This window comes from Puma concolor, chromosome D4 (assembly GCF_028749965.1).
Source record: "Puma concolor isolate L17-30 chromosome D4, mPumCon1.1.hap2, whole genome shotgun sequence".
Lineage (NCBI taxonomy): Eukaryota > Metazoa > Chordata > Mammalia > Carnivora > Felidae > Puma > Puma concolor.
Window position 1 is genome coordinate 58,257,013 of NC_141679.1, and position 18,488 is coordinate 58,275,500.

The 18,488-nt window shown below is 49.0% G+C and overlaps 3 protein-coding genes across 15 annotated transcripts in view; 1 reads left to right on the top strand and 2 right to left on the bottom strand.

The window, feature by feature from the left end:
* Window positions 1-18,488, top strand: part of TMEM8B (transmembrane protein 8B) — a 69,298-nt gene that overhangs the window by 21,253 nt on the left and 29,557 nt on the right. For 2 of the 13 annotated variants that reach the window (XR_015242820.1, XR_015242819.1), the window contains exons 11-13: window positions 3,955-4,101; window positions 4,212-4,351; window positions 13,202-13,327. Coding sequence is in view for 6 of the 13 variants with exons in the window: in XM_086683472.1 (XP_086539598.1) it covers window positions 3,955-4,101; window positions 4,212-4,351; window positions 4,602-4,983 (669 nt within the window). In the remaining 7 variants the exon portion in view is untranslated. Of the gene's footprint in view, window positions 1-3,954; window positions 4,102-4,188; window positions 4,352-4,601; window positions 6,927-11,775; window positions 11,927-13,201; window positions 13,328-18,488 lie in introns of those variants that run through there. The other 11 variants (XR_015242822.1, XR_015242821.1, XR_015242825.1 and 8 more) reach the window with 11 other exon arrangements.
* LOC112848505 (olfactory receptor 13C7-like) lies at window positions 7,813-8,829 on the bottom strand. Its single transcript, XM_025912243.1, has one exon. It carries the CDS (start codon window positions 8,827-8,829, stop codon window positions 7,813-7,815), a length of 1,017 nt encoding a protein of 338 aa, XP_025768028.1.
* Window positions 17,453-18,479, bottom strand: LOC112848776 (olfactory receptor 13J1). The gene has a single exon (XM_025912582.2). The coding sequence runs from the start codon at window positions 18,468-18,470 to the stop codon at window positions 17,532-17,534; it is 939 nt and encodes a 312-aa protein (XP_025768367.2). The 5' UTR covers window positions 18,471-18,479; the 3' UTR covers window positions 17,453-17,531.

An 18,488-nucleotide genomic window follows, 5' to 3' on the forward strand; every position in this document is an offset into this window, starting at 1 on the left:
GAGGAAGTATCAAATTAAATTAGAATTATATTAACAAAAGCCAATTTGTAGTCTAAATTTTTTTTCTTAAATATTCCCTTATCTTCTTGTGTTATTTCTATCACTTCTTTTTATTGCTGCTAACATAAGGAATACCAATGTAGAAAATAGCCCATAATTTTCAGCGGATCAACGATATTACAAGTTTGTTTGTTTCTTTATTTCTGCATGGAGGAAAGTTTATTACAGTAGGGATGTGCTTTCATGAACATATATGGCATAAAGTATAAGATGACTAGAGCTTGCCGAGCACATACTGGGCACCAAACATACAGGAGAGTATTCCAGACTTTTAGAGTAGAGTCTCCCAGGTGACACCATAACTAAGCCTTCAGGAGGCCATTCTGGTGTTTTGTTCAGCCGGTTGCTTCTAGGAGATGGGCAATATGTTTACACCAGTGAAGTCTGTGGTGGTGAGTGATTTGCTTTCCTTTGTTGACTACAAATTGTGTCTCCTGGTTAAAGATGGTACCACGGCAAGGGATAATGGATTCTGTTACACGAATAATAGAGCAGGTGGAAGCAAATATGTATATCCCAGAATATATAATGACAAGATGCTGTCTTCTCCAGGTTGAGGAGTTTCAATGAAGTAAGCTGACACAGGTTGTTGGCTGGTTTCCCTAGCAAATTGTGCCCCATGAAGGAGTCAGTGATGGGCTTTACTGATGGTGTTTTTAGACATTCAGCAGTAACTGTAGCCAGATCAGGATTGGTGTTCTCCTCATGCTGCAATTTTAATTTAACTCTATCCCCGTGGGTTTTCCTACAACCTTAAACAATCTCTCTGACCTTTTAGTATGCTTGGAGAATAATCAGCCATAGAATACTAGTGAAATGATTGCTCTCCAAACCTCTCTACTCCAGAGACAAGCTCTCCATTATCCCCTACTCTTTTTTTTCAGTGCAGAGAAATTCCTAGGAGAAACTCAGCCTTCAGTTAATTATTCCTTTAGATGTGTCTTCACTACTAGGTGATTCGGCTTTACTTTTCTTTTGCTGATGTGTATCTTCTCTTATCTGAGATTGAAGGATTTATTACAAGTCCCTCTTCCAGAAAGGGCATTCCAGAAATGCCCAGTTTGGGCATTTCCTCCTAAATACTTGAAAGTCAGGCAGATGGAGCAAGTGCTCGGTGAGGGCTGAAATGTAGAATTAATGTTTTAAAATGAAATCCAAATCAGAAAACAGTATTGGGTAATTTAGTAGCTGTAGTACTTATATCTGGTCTTAGAGGTAGAGAATAATCAATATCCAATAGCTAAAATAGCAAAAGACCAAAATATTGATTTGATTAGGAGCCAAAATTAATTCTCAATTAATTAGGACATACAAGAGAAAGAAAAATTTGATAAATAAATCTTTTAGGTGTGTTTAAACACTAATATTAATGCAGATGCGGACTCTCATGAAAAGTCTCTCAGAGTTTCCCAGTAAGAACTCACTTTCTCAGTTTAATAATATGTAAGAGGGAGCCATGTCCCCAAACTTAAAAGCCTGGGATACTCAAAACGTGATCATTCCAAAGCAGTCTCTTTCTGAAGGGACAGCATTTTTACCTCCAAAGTGAAGGGAAAGACAGAAGACAGATACATAAGCTTAGGACTTTAAAATTTGGAGGAATCAAACCCAAGGTTTCCCAATGCCAATTAATACACCTAAGTTTTCTTTTTCATTTTTTTTTCTTTTTCTAAACTCCTAGCTCCTCCCTATTCTTACATTATTCACATTTCTTCCTTTGTCACAGGTGCAAATTTTACAATTTGAATAACTGGATGAAATCTTCAACAAGCTAAAAAGAAACTTAGCAATTTCTTTCTCATCCTTTGTTTCTAGAGACTGAACTTTCGAGTCTGTTTTCCCACTCTATTGTTGGCAGCTCTGCACCTGGATGGGATTCTTCTAGTTTTCACAACAGACCTGCTTCTGTTTTCCATCTGCTTTTTTTCTACAGGGGATACTGTTTGATTAAGGCTGGGGTGTCATGGTTTGTCATTTGAGGTCAGGATAGAATGTTTTTTCCTGAACTCTTCTTCCTGACCTCACTTCCACCTTCTCATTCTCAACTCTAATGCAGTCAAGCAGGAGACCAGGTTCTCCCACTTCCATTCTTCCCAGAAGCGACAGAGACCCATTGCTGCCAGAACGGAATGACTTGTGATATTACTCAGCTACCTCTTATCTCACCTGTGGACTGGATATCCCTGCCCTCCACCCACAGCCAAGGTTATGCCTATGGAAGGCTGGGCTACCTCTCTCACTGAGGTCTGTAAGGCCACCTCTCTTGGGATTCAGAGAGTCCTTGTGATGTAGGGTTGCCTTTCAATAGAATGATGAAGAAGTTGATCTGGGCTGCAAGTTGTACCCAAAGGGTCCCTTCAGTCAGTGATGAAGCTGCTTCAAAGGCCACCTTTGGGTGGTACAACACAGCTTTCCTGCCCCAGCTTCAGTTCAGCCTGATGTATTTCATTCCAACCCTGGCAATGACACCAGCTTGTTTCTCTGATCAAGAGATGCCCTTGGTAGACATGGCTCCCTGAGGCCCTGGGGTGACATGCAGGGGACAGAGATCAAGCATACTGTTTCACAGAATCTTAAGAAATTTTTTTGATCCCCTAAAATCTGCTAGTATGTCTCAAGGTCAGCTCCAATGAGTAGATTTTCATCGTTTATATAGGTCAAAAACCTTTTTTCTCCCATTATAGCATTTAAATTTTCTTCTTTCATCACCATAAGGATCTAGTCTTCCTGACCCGGAGCAGGGACAGTATCAGGTGATGGGGGAGTGAGCATGCCACCATGATGTTCGTTTTCAGTCTGGAGCTGTTTGTCCTCATAGGTCCTGTTTTGTCTTTGGGTGGGCTCATAGCACATGACACAGAGGGATATATGTTCCTGTCATTTTTGCACCAAAGATAGTCCTAAAACCATACATGTGATTAGTGTTTGATACCAATAAATAATCAAATAATCAAATCACATAAATTCTACATGGAAGTTCAGAGAGAGGTGACAGTAGATGTTCTAAGGCAAAGAGAACTCAGGTTATTCCTGGGTAGCCCTTTTTACAAATAAGGGAACACAGGATGCCAGAGGCATTGTCCAGAGAGGCAGAGGGGTTGGGACCACAGACCAAGGACGGCTGACTGCAGACCTTGGTTCCTTAATGGGGGTGCCCAGTATAGTCTGATCCAGTTCCACCTGTGTCCTCTGCACCCCCTTTGAAGCTCCTGAATATTCTCCTCTTTACCATCTTTCCCACAGTGGAGGATAGGTGGACACTGTCCCTTCCCTACATTCTTTTCCGTGGTGTAAAGTGACATGCTCTTATCCATGGCCTAGGGACTGCCTTTTTCCTTACTGTTTCATCTCTCCACCCGTGACATCGGGTGGGAGGGGATGAAGAGGGCCAGGTAATGTAAGCCTGAAGATGAATGCATCTGAAGATGAGCCTGAGCTATCAGGGGAGACTGGGATATGCAGGGGTGGCTTAGGGTCTGGGTTGGCCACAAGATCAGAGTCCAGCCCCACAGCTTGGGCCAGGGGTGGGGATTATAGGTGGGACCCATGGTGAGCATGAGAAGTAGGGAAGGATTGGCCTCAGTTTGACAGACCTGGATCCCCTGCCTGCCTGGTGCTCACCACAGTACATTCCAGAAGCAGAAAGGTTAGGAGGGTGAGGACAGGGGTCGGGGCTGCCAGATACATACAACTTGTGAAGCAGACCAGGCCTCCCTACCACATTCTTCTCAGAAGCGGGGAGTCAGTCAGGCATTTCCCAGTTCTGCTCAGCCTGTGATCTCTGACCTCTGCTTTTCTGACAGCAGTATACTACCCTCATCGTCTCTTTCTCCAGTTTCACGGACCTGGACTACTGCCCCAGGTTCTCTCAATGCCTGTCATTTCTTCCTCCAGTTTTACCATGCCTGTGACCAGCCAGGCATTGTGGTTTTCTGCATCATGGACTACGATGTGCTGCAGTTCTGTGATTTCCTGGGCTCCTTAATGTCGGTGTGGGTCACTGTCATTGCAATGGCTCGTTTACAGCCTGTGGTCAAGCAGGTCAGTCCAGAGTGGGCCCTGGGGGACAACCATAGACAAAGTCTACTTGAAATTCACTCCCAACCTCTCCCTGGGGGCATTGCCAAGTGCCCCTCTCCCACCCGGCCCAGCCCCCGGAGTCCTCTTTCTCCAGGTGCTGTATTTGCTGGGGGCTATGCTGCTGTCTATGGCTCTACAGCTTGATCGGCATGGACTCTGGAACCTGCTCGGACCCAGTCTCTTCGCCCTGGGGATCTTGGCCACAGCCTGGGTAAGGTTGGGAGGGCTAGGGGAGGGGGGAGTCCCAGCAGCACCTGGGTGCAGGGCCCTGAGTGTCTGGTCCTCAATGTAAGATGGGCTTGGACCCGGTCATCATCATGGCGCTGCTCGTGGTGCCCACTCCAGTCTTGGCAGGTGCCTTCAGGTCGCGACCAGGGCTCCAGGGAAGCCTGAGAATGACCAGTTCTGGCTCGGGTTACAAGGCCTCGTATTCCTGAGTCCTACTTCTCTGCTTCCCCCAGACAGTACGCAGCGTCCGCCGCCGGCATTGCTACCCACCCACGTGGCGCCGCTGGCTTTTCTACCTGTGCCCGGGCAGCCTTATTGCAGGCAGTGCTGTCCTACTCTATGCTTTTGTGGAGACCCGAGACAACTACTTCTACATTCACAGCATTTGGCATATGCTCATCGCTGGCAGTGTGGGCTTCTTGCTGCCCCCACGTGCCAAGACTGACCACCGGGTCCCATCTGGAGCCCGGGCCCGGGGCTGCGGTTACCAGCTGTGCATCAATGAGCAGGAGGAGCTGGGCCTTGTGGGCCCAGGAGGGGCCACTGTCAGCAGCATCTGTGCCAGCTGAGGGGGGGCTTTGGGCCTGGCCCTTGGGGAATATGAACCCTTCCTAGGGGCAGAGAGCCCTTCCTGGGAATGTGGAGCCGTCCCAGGGATAAGAGACAGGTTGTGTTTCTAGAGGCCACGGAGTCTTTCTTGAGGACATGGAGCTCTTCTAGGGGCCTGGCGCACTTCCTGAAGGCTTGGAGTCTTCCTGCATCCATGGAGTCCTTCTTAAGGACTGGAGCCTGTGCAGGGCCACAGAGCCCCTCAGGACCAAGGAGTCACTCCTAGGGGTGTGGAGTCCTTCCCAGGGATATGGAGCCCTCCTAAGGACATGGATTCCTTCCCCGGGAGACAAAGCCCTCTCAGAACATGGCATCATTCCCGAGGAAATGGAGTCCATCTTGGGGAAACTGAGTCTCCAGATCTTCCCAGCAGCTCAGCAACTCTGGCCTCAGGCTTCCTTCCCAAGGCAGCATCTGGGCTGTGCCATGCTGTCTTGTGCTGGGAGGGGGATTGCAGGACAGATGGGGCTGGGGCTGGGGCAGCTGGTATTCTGAGTTGATGCAGGTGGAGTCTGGTGTGTCTCCAATGAAGTATTTGCTGGTTCTGTGCTGCCTTCTTTCCTGGGGCCAAGGGTGTGGGGAGGAGAGGGTAAGAGAGGGTCTGAGGCAATCAGCAGGGGTGGCGGGAACCCAGCCAGAATGAGCTGCTGGAGCTTTTGCCCTCTCATGGCTGGCTGCATTCACTGGGAGTAGGGAGTTGTGAGTGTGTGTGTGTGTGTGTGTGTGTGTGTGTGTGTGTGTGTGCTGACATGATTTAAATTAGCAAGACAGACCTCCCTTGTGGTGCCCACACCCAACAGGAAAGGAAGCTGAGGTCTCAGGAAATTGGATTAGCAGGTACAAGTCACAAATGTGCAAGAAATATCACGGTACATAACTTCTATTTTGAGTCCCCATTTTGCCTGAGAAACATCCTTCGTCAGTTTGGGATTTCTTCTCTTTCCACAAGGGTCACAGCTGAGTCTTAAGGATCTTATATAATGCAGAGATGTTGGGAGAGAGTTTTCTGGTCACCGGGGTCCACACTGCACCCATCCCCTGAGCGTTCCCACATTCCACCTGGTCCCCAGGCAGCAGTGCAGGCAGGCCATCCCCGAGCGCTTTCCTGTGCCATCTGCATAACCCTTTTCAGTGCTGAGGCTCTCCTGACTTCTGTGCCACATGCAAAGACCTGTGAGGCCTCGGCTGCCCTCGAAGCCATTTCTCCTCTGGGGGACTATTTGGGAGTTTTACTTGACCAGCAAGGCATGAGTTGCTCTATCCTTCAGATCCTGGAACCCTGTCCAGGGGTTTGTCCTCGGGATTGGGGCCCAGGGCCTCTTCCTTTTGGACCCTTCTGTGCCAGTGCCCTTGCTGCGTCCTCTCCTCTCTCTTCCTTCTCCCTAGCTTAGGGAATCTTTTAATAATCTGGAGGTGGAAAAGTCTCCCTTTTCAGTTTTTCTCCCTAATCTTTTGTCTATGCCTTAAGACTCTTCTGTTAAGACTTTAGAGCCTAGGAAGCTCAAAAGCCAGGAAAAATCCCTTTGTTCTCTGCTTTCTGAATTCTCTTTTCCTTGGGGCGCTGAGCAGAGTGATGTGGCTGACTGAATGGTGAGCCAAGAGATGTGGGCTGTTGCCGTATCAGAAATACATTTTCTTCATATTAGGTTGTACAGACTCAGGTCATTAGGTTGCATGAACCCAAATAGCTGGGATTCAGAACAGAGTCTGCAGAGTACAGAAGGCACTGAAGAGGGACACAGAGCTGGGACAGACCCCACCCAGCTAGGAGGAGTCAGATGGGTTTTCAGGAAGAGGGGGGAAGATTTGAGTGAGGGCTGAATGATTCCGTAATGCCGAGGTGTTGGAAGAGGGTTCTCTCTGGTCACCAGTGTCCATATTGCATTCCTCCACTGAGATTTCTGTCATTCCAAATGGTCCCCAGTGAGTAAAGCACTTAGGACACAGTATTGTGCCTCGCTTGGTCTGTGATGAGTGGCCAGTAGATGTTAACTAAAGGTCAAGAAGTGTCTGGACACAAGAAGGAAGAGCAAGGGGGAGACACAGAGGCAGGGCAGACTGATAGTTGTTGGGGAACTGAGAATAGTTTGGCCGGGCCTGGGCCCAGAGAGTGTGTGTGGGTGGAGTGGGGCTGAGGCAAGCAGCCAGTATGAGGTTGGATGGAGAGGTGGGGTCTGGTTTTTATCCCATGGGAAATGAGCCACTGGGGGGATTTAAGCAGGAGAGTAGCATGATCAGTTTGGTGTTTTTGTTTTTGTTTGTTTGGGTTTTTTTGAATGGGCGTTAGCTAGTGCAGAGGAAGGATTTTGAAGAGAGTTTGGAGGACAAAAATGTGGTGACACAGCTGTTGTGATACTTGAGAGAGAGATAGTGAAGGTTTTTTTAGGCAATGTCGTTGAAAGGAAGGGACCCATTTAGGAGCTCTTAGGAGGTGGATTTTCTCAACTTAGTGACTAATTCGATGTGTGGGGTTGTGATGGTCAGAGAAAAGGAAGGCACGTCTCTAGTGGCTCTTGGGTTGACTGTAGGATGGCGTGGCAACCGTTAGGCTATTCACAGATTTCTCAGTCTTCCCGCTCCTTCCAGACACATGGCGAGTGTGTTTCACCTCCCCCTTGATGTTAGCCATGGCATGTGCTTGCGTTGGTGGATAAAGTGGAAATGAAGCTTGAAGAGCCAGCCAGGCTTTGTCATGGTGACTAGCAATGTTCCAGGTGGTAGCTGCGTTATCATCCTGACACCCCGAGGGATGAAAACAATGGTTCAGAGCAGACCCACCTGCCCAGTCTACTGCTGATGACCTGCCGCAGGAGTGAGAAACAAACCCTGTGGGTTTCAGCCACTGCGATTTGAAGTCATTACCATGACGGACCTAGCTGTCTTGCGTGACACAGTTGAAGAGCAACAGGGAAGGTGGGACAATTTCCTGGAGAGCAGGTCTCCCCAGAGCAGGGCTAGGACAGCAGATTTCACCTCTGCATTCCTCAGGCTGTAGATGATGGGGTTTAGTGAGGGCGTCACGACCCCATAGAACAATGCAATAATCTTATCCAGGTTGGGGTCCTTGGCCTTGGGCTTGAAGTACATGAAGGAGATAGTCCCGTAGAAAACCACCACAACTGTGAGGTGGGCAGAGCAGGTGGAGAAGGCTTTGCACCGGCCTGCGGCAGAGGGCACCCTAAGGATGGCAGCAAGGATGAGAATGTAGGACAGGCAGATGAGGAGGAGTGGGGCCAGCGTCAGGACAGCCGTGGCCATGATTAATAGCAGCGCATTGAGAGAGATGTCCCCACAGGACAGTTTCAGCACTGCCAAGATCTCACAGAAGAAGTGATTGATGATATTGTGGCCACAGAAGGGGAGGCTCCAGGTGAGAAGGGATTGCAGCAGTGAAATGGCAAAACCTGTCCCCCAGCTCAGCACTGCCATCCACAGGCACGTCCACCTACTCATGATCTCTGTGTACCTAAGCGGCTGGCAGATAGCCACATAACGGTCATATGCCATCACAGCCAGGAGCAGGCACTCTGTGGAGCCCAGCGCCAGGGTCAGGTACATCTGCAGGGCACAACCAAGGAAGGAGATGGTCCTTTGGGCTTCCAGGAAGTTGGTCAGCATGAGAGGCACAAAGGAGGATGTGCCACAGATGTCCATGAGGGAGAGGTTGCTGAGAAAGAAGTACATGGGGCTGTGCAGGCGGGGGTCCAGCATGTTCAGGCCGATGAGGAGGGAGTTCCCCAGCACATTCATGGTGTAGATGCCCAGGCAGAGCACAAACAGGACCATCTCTAGGTTAGGGTGCTCGTGTAGCCCCAGCAAGATGTATTCTGTCACAGCCGTCTGGTTTGCCATCTCATTCTCCCTCCTTCCCTGTCTGGACCACACAGCTCTCAGAAAAAGCTCTTGCTGACCTGGAAGCCAAGCAGCCTGGATGTGTGCCCTGGGGGCAGGTCAGCCCTGCCTCTGCAATTTAGTTTCATCATCTGATGAGAGGATTGGACCTGTAATGTGCCTCATCTCCCTAAGTTACATCACAACTTGAGCTTGGCCTGTAAGCTGGCCCTCAGCTCTGCCTCAAGTTGTGACGTAACTTAGGGAGATGAGGCATATTCTAGACCCCTAGACTCTTTGTTGTTTTCCCCAGGCTGGGTGCAGGGGAGACAAGGGTAGGATTCATGTTTGGCACACTCCTTTGTAATATAAAGAGTCCTTGGCTGTTCAGGGAAGCATCTTTTTTAGGTTATGACTCCATATGGTTGAATTTTGCTCATGGTATTTCAGATTCATTCATTTGCTGAATGGGTTTTGAATACTTATTCTGTGCTAGGTCTTGTTTAGGTGCTGTGGGTACACCAGTAAGAAAAATATATGGACAGAAACATATCACACCTATCATAAGGCTGCCCCTTCTTCCCTGAATTAGGTGAGATGAACTTTGGAAGGCTTGTGGGTGATGGGTGATGTTCATCTAGTGTTCCTTTGGGCATTAAGGGTCAAACATTTCCACTCCACAAGATGTGTAAGCCTGATGTGTGGTCATCTGTCTTTAAGGAATGATAGGCCATCCGTCGATTTTTTTTTTTCCTTCCCTCATCCATTGATTTTTAGAAGATCATATAAGAACATAAAATTCCAGTAGAGCCACTGGTCACAGGATCTAACCCTGGTCATGCAAGCCAAGTGACTCACTTCTTGGCCTCCATATTGCCTTATAGAATAAATTATATTGACAATGATGTCTCAGGAGGAGGGAACACCAGGCTCTAATCTGGCAGGGGTGTTGTCATTCAGTGACTAGTTTTAAAAGGGAGGGGTAGGCAGAGGTGGCAGTTCTCTCTCAGGTGGCTTTTGTTGCTCTTCTGAGCTGGTCTCATTGCCTCCTTGGGAAATGCCAGTGTCAGGAGGGAGCCCTAATGTCCCTAAGGTACAGCAGTCTTGTTAGGCAGGAAGGCTGTCTTATGGCCCAGGTAACCCCTGGTTAAAAGCAGAAACAGGAGCTGAGTGTGACATTTAACATAAAGAAGATATAGTCACCTCACTCCTGGATTGACTGTGAGGCCATTGTCCTGTGACAGCACTGGAGTTCCGTTTGTCTGTCAGGGCTGGATTTTTTCCCCTCATTCCTCTTCCTCATTGCATCTAGCATTTGTAGGAGCTGACGGGCTCATCCTCTGCTGAATGAATCTTGTCTTTTCCCAGTGCTACATCTTGCCCAAGAAGTTTCCTTTTATTTTATTTTTTAATATTTATTTATTTTTAAGTAGGCTTCATGCCCAGTGTGGGGCCCAACACGGGGCATGAACTCACAACCCTGAGATCAAGACCTGAGCTGAGATCAAGAATCAGATGCTTAATTGACAGCCATCCAGGCATTCCCTTTTAGAGGCAGGTCCTCCCTCCCTTCCCCAGTGGGGGCTTCCTGCTCATCCTTCAGAGCCCTGTTCATTCTCTCTGTCTCTCTTCTCCCTGCTCCATGAGGGGTTACATGCTCCCTTCTTGTGTTCCCTCCACCTTTGGTTGTCCCTCTGTTCTACAGTGTGCTGTGCACCCATCCCCTCTACTAGAGAGCAGGACCCCATTTCCTTCCTTCACACACCTCCTACAGTGAGTGATGCCAAGAGCAGTCACTCAACAGATATTCAATGCATGATTCAAAAAACCTAGCTTTGCACCCCAGCGTCACTCAGCACTAATTAGCTGCGTGAGATTGACCAAGTCACATGGCTTATCTGAGACTCAGAATCCCTCTGAAAAATGGAGGTGCTGTGTAGCTCAGATGAGGCAGACCCACAAAGGTGCTAGTGTGCTGTCTAGTGCTACATGTTGTATGAGGATCCAGATCAAAGGCTGCATCTTCAGTCACAGAGCACCTGCTGGATCTGTGCTCGCCACCTCCTGACAAGGGTTCCAGCGTCTGTCATGACCCCTGGCATCCCCAGAGCTGGTGCCACTGTTCCCTTCTCTGGCCTGAATTAGGGTGACTGTTAAGGGTGTTTCTGGAGATACAGAGGCAGCTGATTAATCTGGGTCAGCGCTGGACCTTACATCTTATCCACATGAGCAATTAAGGGCAGGGTTTCTCTTGCTGAGGTTTGGCAAAAAGATACAGAATTGCCTGAGTATGATGGTGGCTCATTCATTCACTCATTTAACAGATAACTGTGGAGCAGTTACTATATGCCAGGCCCTGTGCTAGGAGCTGAGAATACAGCAGAGGCTGGTGTGGCTTCCGTCCTAATACTTTACGCTCATTCCCTCACGCTAGGTGACCTTGGGCATGTCCCTTCCTCTCTCTGGGCTTTAGAAACCTCTGAGATTCTCTTTGAGTCTAGGATGTAAAGACAAAGTAAAACATGAAATCTGTAAAGAAGTTAAAAGGAAGCACCTTTTCTAGGTTATCACTTCATGGATTATACCCACAACGTTTCAGATGCAAGAATAAGGGCTTGGTCTGTACTCGGTGTGTTTTTACAAATTGAGCTATGTTAACCTCAAATTCTGATACCTGACACGGGTGTGTGTGTGTGTGTGTGTACGCATGGTGGGGGGGGGGTTCCCAAGTAGGTGAAAGGTGGGAAACCACCTGTCCCCACATTTCTCTTCCTCACCCTCATCTCTAACAAAAAGACCAAGTGGGAATGGCAGAGGCATTTGAGGGCTTTTGAAAACAGATTGTGGCCTGCCCGCTTGCCCCATCTCCCCTACACACACACCTGCTCCAGCCTCACCAGACCACTCCCCATTAATGGACAAACCCCACACACTCCTATCTCATCCCTCTTCATACTCTTTCTTCAGTCTGGAGAGGCCTTTCTCTTCCACTCATCCTTCAAGGCTCTGCTCTCACACCCCTCCTCTGCACAGCCCACTCAGATGCCTTCCTAGAACTGACCATCCCAACAACATGATGCTTACTGCCATAAGCACAGGTTAATTGCGTTCTGCCCTGCATTGTAGTGTGTTGTCCCTCTCTCAAGTGACTGTGAGCTATTTTAATCAAAGGGTCATGTCTGATTCATCATTGTTACCCTCGGTGCCTACACCCAGGCAGTGTTGATGATTGCCATTTGAGATCTGGTGCTATTCCGCTGCTCCAAACCCTCGTCCCGGATGTCTCACTTTGAGATCACCTCCCCCACCAACACACACACAGCAACAGAGGAGCGACTGTTGTGATTGCTGGGAGAAGAACTTTGGGGGTGCCAGTCTTCTCCCTGTCTTTCTGAAGAGCTAAGTCAGAGAGCAGTGGGTTTCCTCACAATTTAGGAGTCTGATCATAATACATTCATGGAAATTAGAACCAGCTCATTGGGTGACAGACTTATGGCCCCAAAGAAATAGGTCTGTATCTAGAAAATGCCATGTGTCCAGGTAACCGACAGCTTTGACTCTGCTCCATGGCCACAAGATGGGACACCAGAGAACGGCTGCTGTTCCCTGGGTGCATCAGTTAAGATGAGCTAGGTTTTGCTGCAGTAACACATAATCTTAGTGGCTTACCATGACAAAGGTTTACTTCTTTCTCATGCTACATGTCCTTTGTAGGTCTTTAGGGGGTTCTGTTCCATGTTGTCTTCCTCAGAGATCCTGGCTGATGGAGGCTCCACCATCTGGACATCACAGGTTGTGATGGCTGGGGAAGGACACACTAGGGCATTCACACCAGCAGTTACATGCTCCGCCCCAGAAGTGTCACATCTGCCCACACTTCACTGGCCCTGTGTAATCCTACCACATGCTGGGAGGAGGAGAACCTGAAATATTGCTGAGTATTTAGGTACGATATTATCTCACAGTACACTCAGAATACCACTCTGGCATCTATCTGCCAATGTCTCACACTCTGTCATGTTCTGGAAAATCAGGTTCACACAGAGATAGCAAACCGAGTGTCTGAGAATAATTGTCTAATTCCACGCCCTAGATTTAGACCTCCTGAGAGTCAAGGTGATGCCATAAGCTAGGACTGGGAGCCCTGGGACAGGAGCGATTGTTGCCTTTGTTCTGGTTCTGCTGTATGACCTTGGTCAAATTTCTCCTTCTGTGAATGGAAGCACTCAATTAGGTGACTTCTAGTACTCTGTAACCCCTGAAACATTTCCTCATTCTGTCTAGCAACTTCCAACCCTGAGGTCTGACAGACCCAGGGTTACTTTGCAAGGTAAATATTGTGTCAATTTCATTGACTGGCGACTAGTTTGAACCATTTGATATTTTATTTTAGGCTTCACAAATTATTTTAAAAGAAAGGTGATGGGAATAAGACGACCAAAGCTTCCGTTACAAGTTCCCTGACATGACTGGATCTAGGATTCCTGCTTCACTACTTCCTCGCTGGATGGCAGAGCAGGTGAGTGTGGGCTTTGGAGTCAGACCAACCAGGGCCCAAGTCCCAGACCTGCCACTTGCTCACAGTTTTCCGAGCCTCACCTTCCTCACCTGTAAAGTGGAGATAAGAATAGTGTTCCCTTGTGGGGTAGTTTTGAGGATCCAGCGAGACAAGGCATGCAGAGCTCTTAGCACAGAGCCTGGCACATGATAAGCAATCAGTAAGTGGTAGCCAATATTGCTAGTATCATTATGTCCTCTTTCACAAGCAAATATTCCAGTTTTCATACACTGAAAAAAGGTTTCATGAGAACAGCCCACATGCTAGATCGATTGTCCTTACCTCACACCTACTGCCCAGTGACATTAGCACCTGCAGGTAGCTGGAGCAGGCTGCCAGGTGTTCTGACCCGAGGCTTGGGAGACAGAGCTGGCAAGTGCTGAGCTCGTTACAAGCAGACACACAGTTCTGGGATGGGCCAGGGCCAAGGCCTCCAGGACCAGCTCTTGGTCCCCTGCCACACAGCTCTCCTGCTCTGGGCCCCGGAGGACCTCTCAGTCCCTGCCCAATTTAAAGTTCAAACTCTGGAACCACACAAGTTTGAGGGCTTGGGAGCTGTGGGGCTTGGACACCCCAGGATTCTTGTGCTTTCCCAGGAGGGCCTGGTTGCAGTGAGGTGGGCACAGGAGAGACACGGGACAGATTCTGACTGAGTCTCATTGCTGTCTTGCCCCTTGGATCTGAGGACTGGAGTTTGTGGCCCCCTGCCGCAGGCCTGCGTGTCTTGGTCCGTGAAAAGGGGCATCTTCATTCAGGAATATTGTGAGGATGGGGACTCGTGAAAGTTTAGCAAAGTGAATCGCTGTCTAGAGTATGAGGCCCTGAGCACTTGTGAGGGAGATTAAGTCAGGGATTTAATCACGGGTCTCTATAGGTTTCCTTGCCCTTCTCTTCCCTTCCTATCTCCTTATGTTTCCTTTCCTTTCCATTTCCTTCACTTAAAATTTTTTAAGTGTATTTCTTTTGAGAAAGAGAGAGAGAGAGAGAGAGAGAGAGGGAGAGAGAGAATGCAGGGGAGGGGCAGAGAGAGAGGGGAAAGAGAATCCCAAGCAGGCTCTACACTGTCGGCATAGAGCCCGATGTGGGGCTCGAACTCATGAACTGTGAGATCATGACCTGAGACAAAACCAAGAGTTGGACTCTTAACCGACTGAGCCACCCAGGTGCCCCTCCCTTTCCTTCATAATAAAGAATAACAACTTGTCGCAGTTAAGGAACTACAACACAGCCTTCACTAAAACAGTGGCAGCTACAGATTTTCCCGTGATACTATGTCTTGTCCTTTGGGATTTTTATCAAGATCACAGGTCAAAGTAAAACATTCGAAGATTGGTACTATTTGTTTTCTACATGGTCATGGACCAGTGCCCTCTTGCTGCCCACGGACACCTGGAACCCAACACCATTCCCTCACTGCTCTCATTTTCTCCATCTCTGTCTCAAGGGGCAGCAGCGCTATCCACCCAAATAAGCCTGAAACCCAAGCTTCAACCCACAAAGCCATTCTCTCTCTCGTCCACCTCTGTAGTCATCTGTAGATCCCAAATATTTCCCAGCTGCCCTCTCTCTGCTTGGTTGCCCGCCTGGTCAGGCCTCATGAGAGCCTGGCTTATGGATTATGGCAACAGCTTCCTCACTGCACGCCCCTCAGGCTGGAGGCCTTCTCATCTGTGCTCTACTCTGGAGCCAGGAGATCGTCCATTTCTTAAAAATGAATCACCTTATTTTTAAGTTCTAAGTCACGTTCATGTTATAAATATTGGAAATATTGGAATTAGTTAAATAAAGAAACAATCCTCATCTAACCTATCAATCCTATCTAACCCCACCACCCAGTGGAAACTCTTAATATTTTGTCATAGTTTCCCAGAATTTTTTGCATATATACTTATTCATAAATCCATAACAAAAATACTTAAACAAATAATATTGGGATCGCAGTGAATACAAAGTTGTGAATTCTGCTTTTTTCTATTTAACTACATTGGGAGCATTTTCCATTATCAAATATTCTTCAGAAAATAAGAATTTTTTGAAGGCTGCATCATATTCTATTATTGGACACCACCAAGATTTATTTGGACATTCTTCTATGATTAGATGTTAAGATTCTTACAACTTCCTGTTACTATAAATAATGCTGTGATTAATGTCCGTATATATATATCCTTATTCATAGATCTTTGCACCTCTAATGATCATATTAGACTAATTCCTACAAGTAGACGTGTTAGGCCACAGAGTCCAGCAATTTTTAAGTCTTTTGATTCATACTTCTGATTGATTTTTTTTTACATTTATTTATTTTTGAGAGACAGAGACAGCGCGAGCAGGGGAGGGGTAGAGAGAGAGGGAGACACAGAATCTGAAGCAGGTTCCAGGCTGCCAGCTGTCAGCACAGAGCCCGACGCGGGGCTCGAACTCACAAACCATGAGATCATGATCTGAGCCAAAGTTGGATGCTCAACCGACTGAGCCACCCAGGCGCCCCCATACTTCTGGCTGATTTTGCCAGGAATTTATATTAACTTATTCCCACCCTCACCAGCAGTGGATGACATTACTTCTTCACTGCACCTTCATTACCAACGGACAGTAAAAAAGTTCTTCACTAATTTCATTGGTGAAAATGATATCTAATCACTAATCTAAAAGTAAATGTGATTTTAACACCCCCAATGCCCACCTGATAACATCCAGATTCTTGTCCTGGCATCAAAGCTGGGCATCTTTGTGGGCAGCCTTCACTCTGGCCTGGTCAGAAAGGGCTGAGCTTCAGCGAGCAGGCTGTGCTTCTTTCCTCCGTGCCTCTGTTCTGACCGACATGGGAAGCAGAAAGAGGGACTGGAGGGGAACAGAGGGCTCAAGCAAGGATTCCACTTTCCTGCAGCGGGGGGGCAGGCAGGAGAGCTGGACTGCTTCCTGGAGGCCAAGGCTAGCTTCCCCATCACACAGACAGTACCACTGAGGCCAGAGGGGGGCAGGGAAGGGAGATGCCCTGTGACTCTGCATCCATTTCTGCTGTGTGCTCACTGAGTTCTCAGAAAGGAAAGCTGAGAAGAGGCTGAGCACCAGGAAGGGGCAGCTCTGGCAGGATCCCTCCAATGAGGTAAGGAAGGATAGAGCAAGTCTCCCCAAAGCCAGGTGAGGCCTGGATGCTGGGCTGGGAGGCATGGAAGAGGCTGCTTTTCATGCTCAAGAGAGACATCAGGAACACAGGCCCTGGCTGTTCAGGGTGATGGGTGCCCTGGTGGCCAGACGGGTCTGGAAATCATGGATTCTGGGCCTCATTACTTCCTCTACTGTCACCTCCCTGGGTACCATGCCTGTCATCTCTGAACTTAGCTCCGCTCAGATTCAGGAAGGACCCCAGGCTCTGTCACTATCACCCCTACACTGATGTGTTCGTGAATGTATTTAAGAAACCTATGGGAGGCTAGGGTTGGGCAGGGCTGGGCTGTGGGGCCAGAGTGGATTCTTACCTTTTCTGCTCTTATAGTAACACTGAAAATAAAGCAGGAGGAGCTCAGGGAGGGGCAAAGCTTCTTGGGGAGGTGGCATTCGAGCTGGCCCTTGACAGTCAGGCCATCCTTTTACATGTGGAGTTGTGCTGCCTCGTGGGAAGAGCCAAAAGAGCACAGAGCTGGGCAGTGCTGGCCAATCCCGGGGCTCAAACCTGGCTGGCACGTGTGGCTGTCAGGAGGGGGAATATGGGGCAGGAGCCCAGGGGTTAGTCAGGATTAGAAGGGCCGGCTTGTGAGGGCCCTGAATGCCCCACTGAGAAGGTTATGCTTTGTCCTGAGGGCAGTGGGCAGCCACTGGGTTTCAGTCAGGAGAGGGTGTGATCACATGTGCTTTTCAAAAAGGCCTCTCTATCTAGAGGCCCCTCTATCTATCCCCCAGGGAGGATAGAGTGGAAGGAGACTGAGAGTGAAGTCTTGAGGCCAGCCAGGAGCCAGTGTAGAGGTGCAGGCGGTGGTGCCGAGAGCTGGCCAGGCCATGCCAGGGTAGGAACCAAGCGGTGCTTTGTGAGCCCTTCTGTGGCGGCCCCAGTGGGACTCGATGCTGGCTTTCTGGGGTGAAGATTCCAGCCACACAGCCCTGCACCGCACCTGTCCTCCCTATAGGAGGCCTCACCCACTACCCTAAAGAGCCCAGGTGTCCCTCACTTGGAGGTCCAACTTCTACCCCACACTTTCCTGGCAGCCTCCTTCACTTCCGTGTTTCTCAAGCTGTAGATGACAGGGTTCAGCATGGGTGTGACCACGGCATAGAGGACCGTGAAGACCTCGTCAGAGACGCGTGCCTTCTTGCTCTTGGGTTTCATGTACATGAATATTACGGTGCCATAGAAAAGCATCACCACAGCCAGGTGTGCCGAGCAGGTGGAGAAGGCTTTGCGGCGCCCAGCGGCTGAAGGCACCCTCAGGATGGTGGCCAGAATAAGTATGTAGGACAGGCAGATGAATGCCAGGGGTACAGGCAGCAGCAGAATGGCGCCCACCAGCAGGAAGACTTCACTGACTGACGTGTCGCCGCATGCCAGCTTCAGCACTGCCAGGATCTCACAGCTGAAGTGACTAACCACTTGGCGGCCACAGAAGGGCAACCTCATGGCAATGACCGTCTCAGTCACCGACTTGAAGAGGCAGAGGCCCCACGCGGTTCCCGCCAGGAATAAGCAGAGCCGGTGGCTCATGAGCACGGGGTACCTGAGTGGCCGGCAAATGGCCAGGTAGCGATCGTAGGCCATGATAGCGAGCAGTAGACACTCTGTGGAGCCTGCGGACAGGCTCAGACACATCTGGACTGCACAGCCAATAAAGGAGATGGTCTTCTGAGCTGACAGGAGGTGGACCAGCATCAGAGGCACAAAGGTGGACGTGTAGCAGATGTCCAAGATGGAGAGGTTGCCCAGGAAGAAGTACATGGGTGTGTGCAGGCGGACATCTAAGACACTCACTGCCATGATGGCAGTGTTTCCCAGCAGGGTCACCAGGTACATGGCTGAGCACAGAGGGAAAAGCAGGTGCTCCAGGGCTGGGTAGCCAGAAAATCCTTTCAGAAAGAACTCAGAGATCTCTGTCCTATTGACCAGCTCCATACTGCAGTGCTCAGGGGG

What these genes read in the sequence shown, in the direction of transcription:
- LOC112848776 (XM_025912582.2), bottom strand. Translation starts at nt 18,470, where the DNA reads ATGGAGCTGGTCAATAGGACAGAGATCTCTGAGTTCTTTCTGAAAGGA.
- LOC112848505 (XM_025912243.1), bottom strand. Translation starts at nt 8,829, where the DNA reads ATGGCAAACCAGACGGCTGTGACAGAATACATCTTGCTGGGGCTACAC.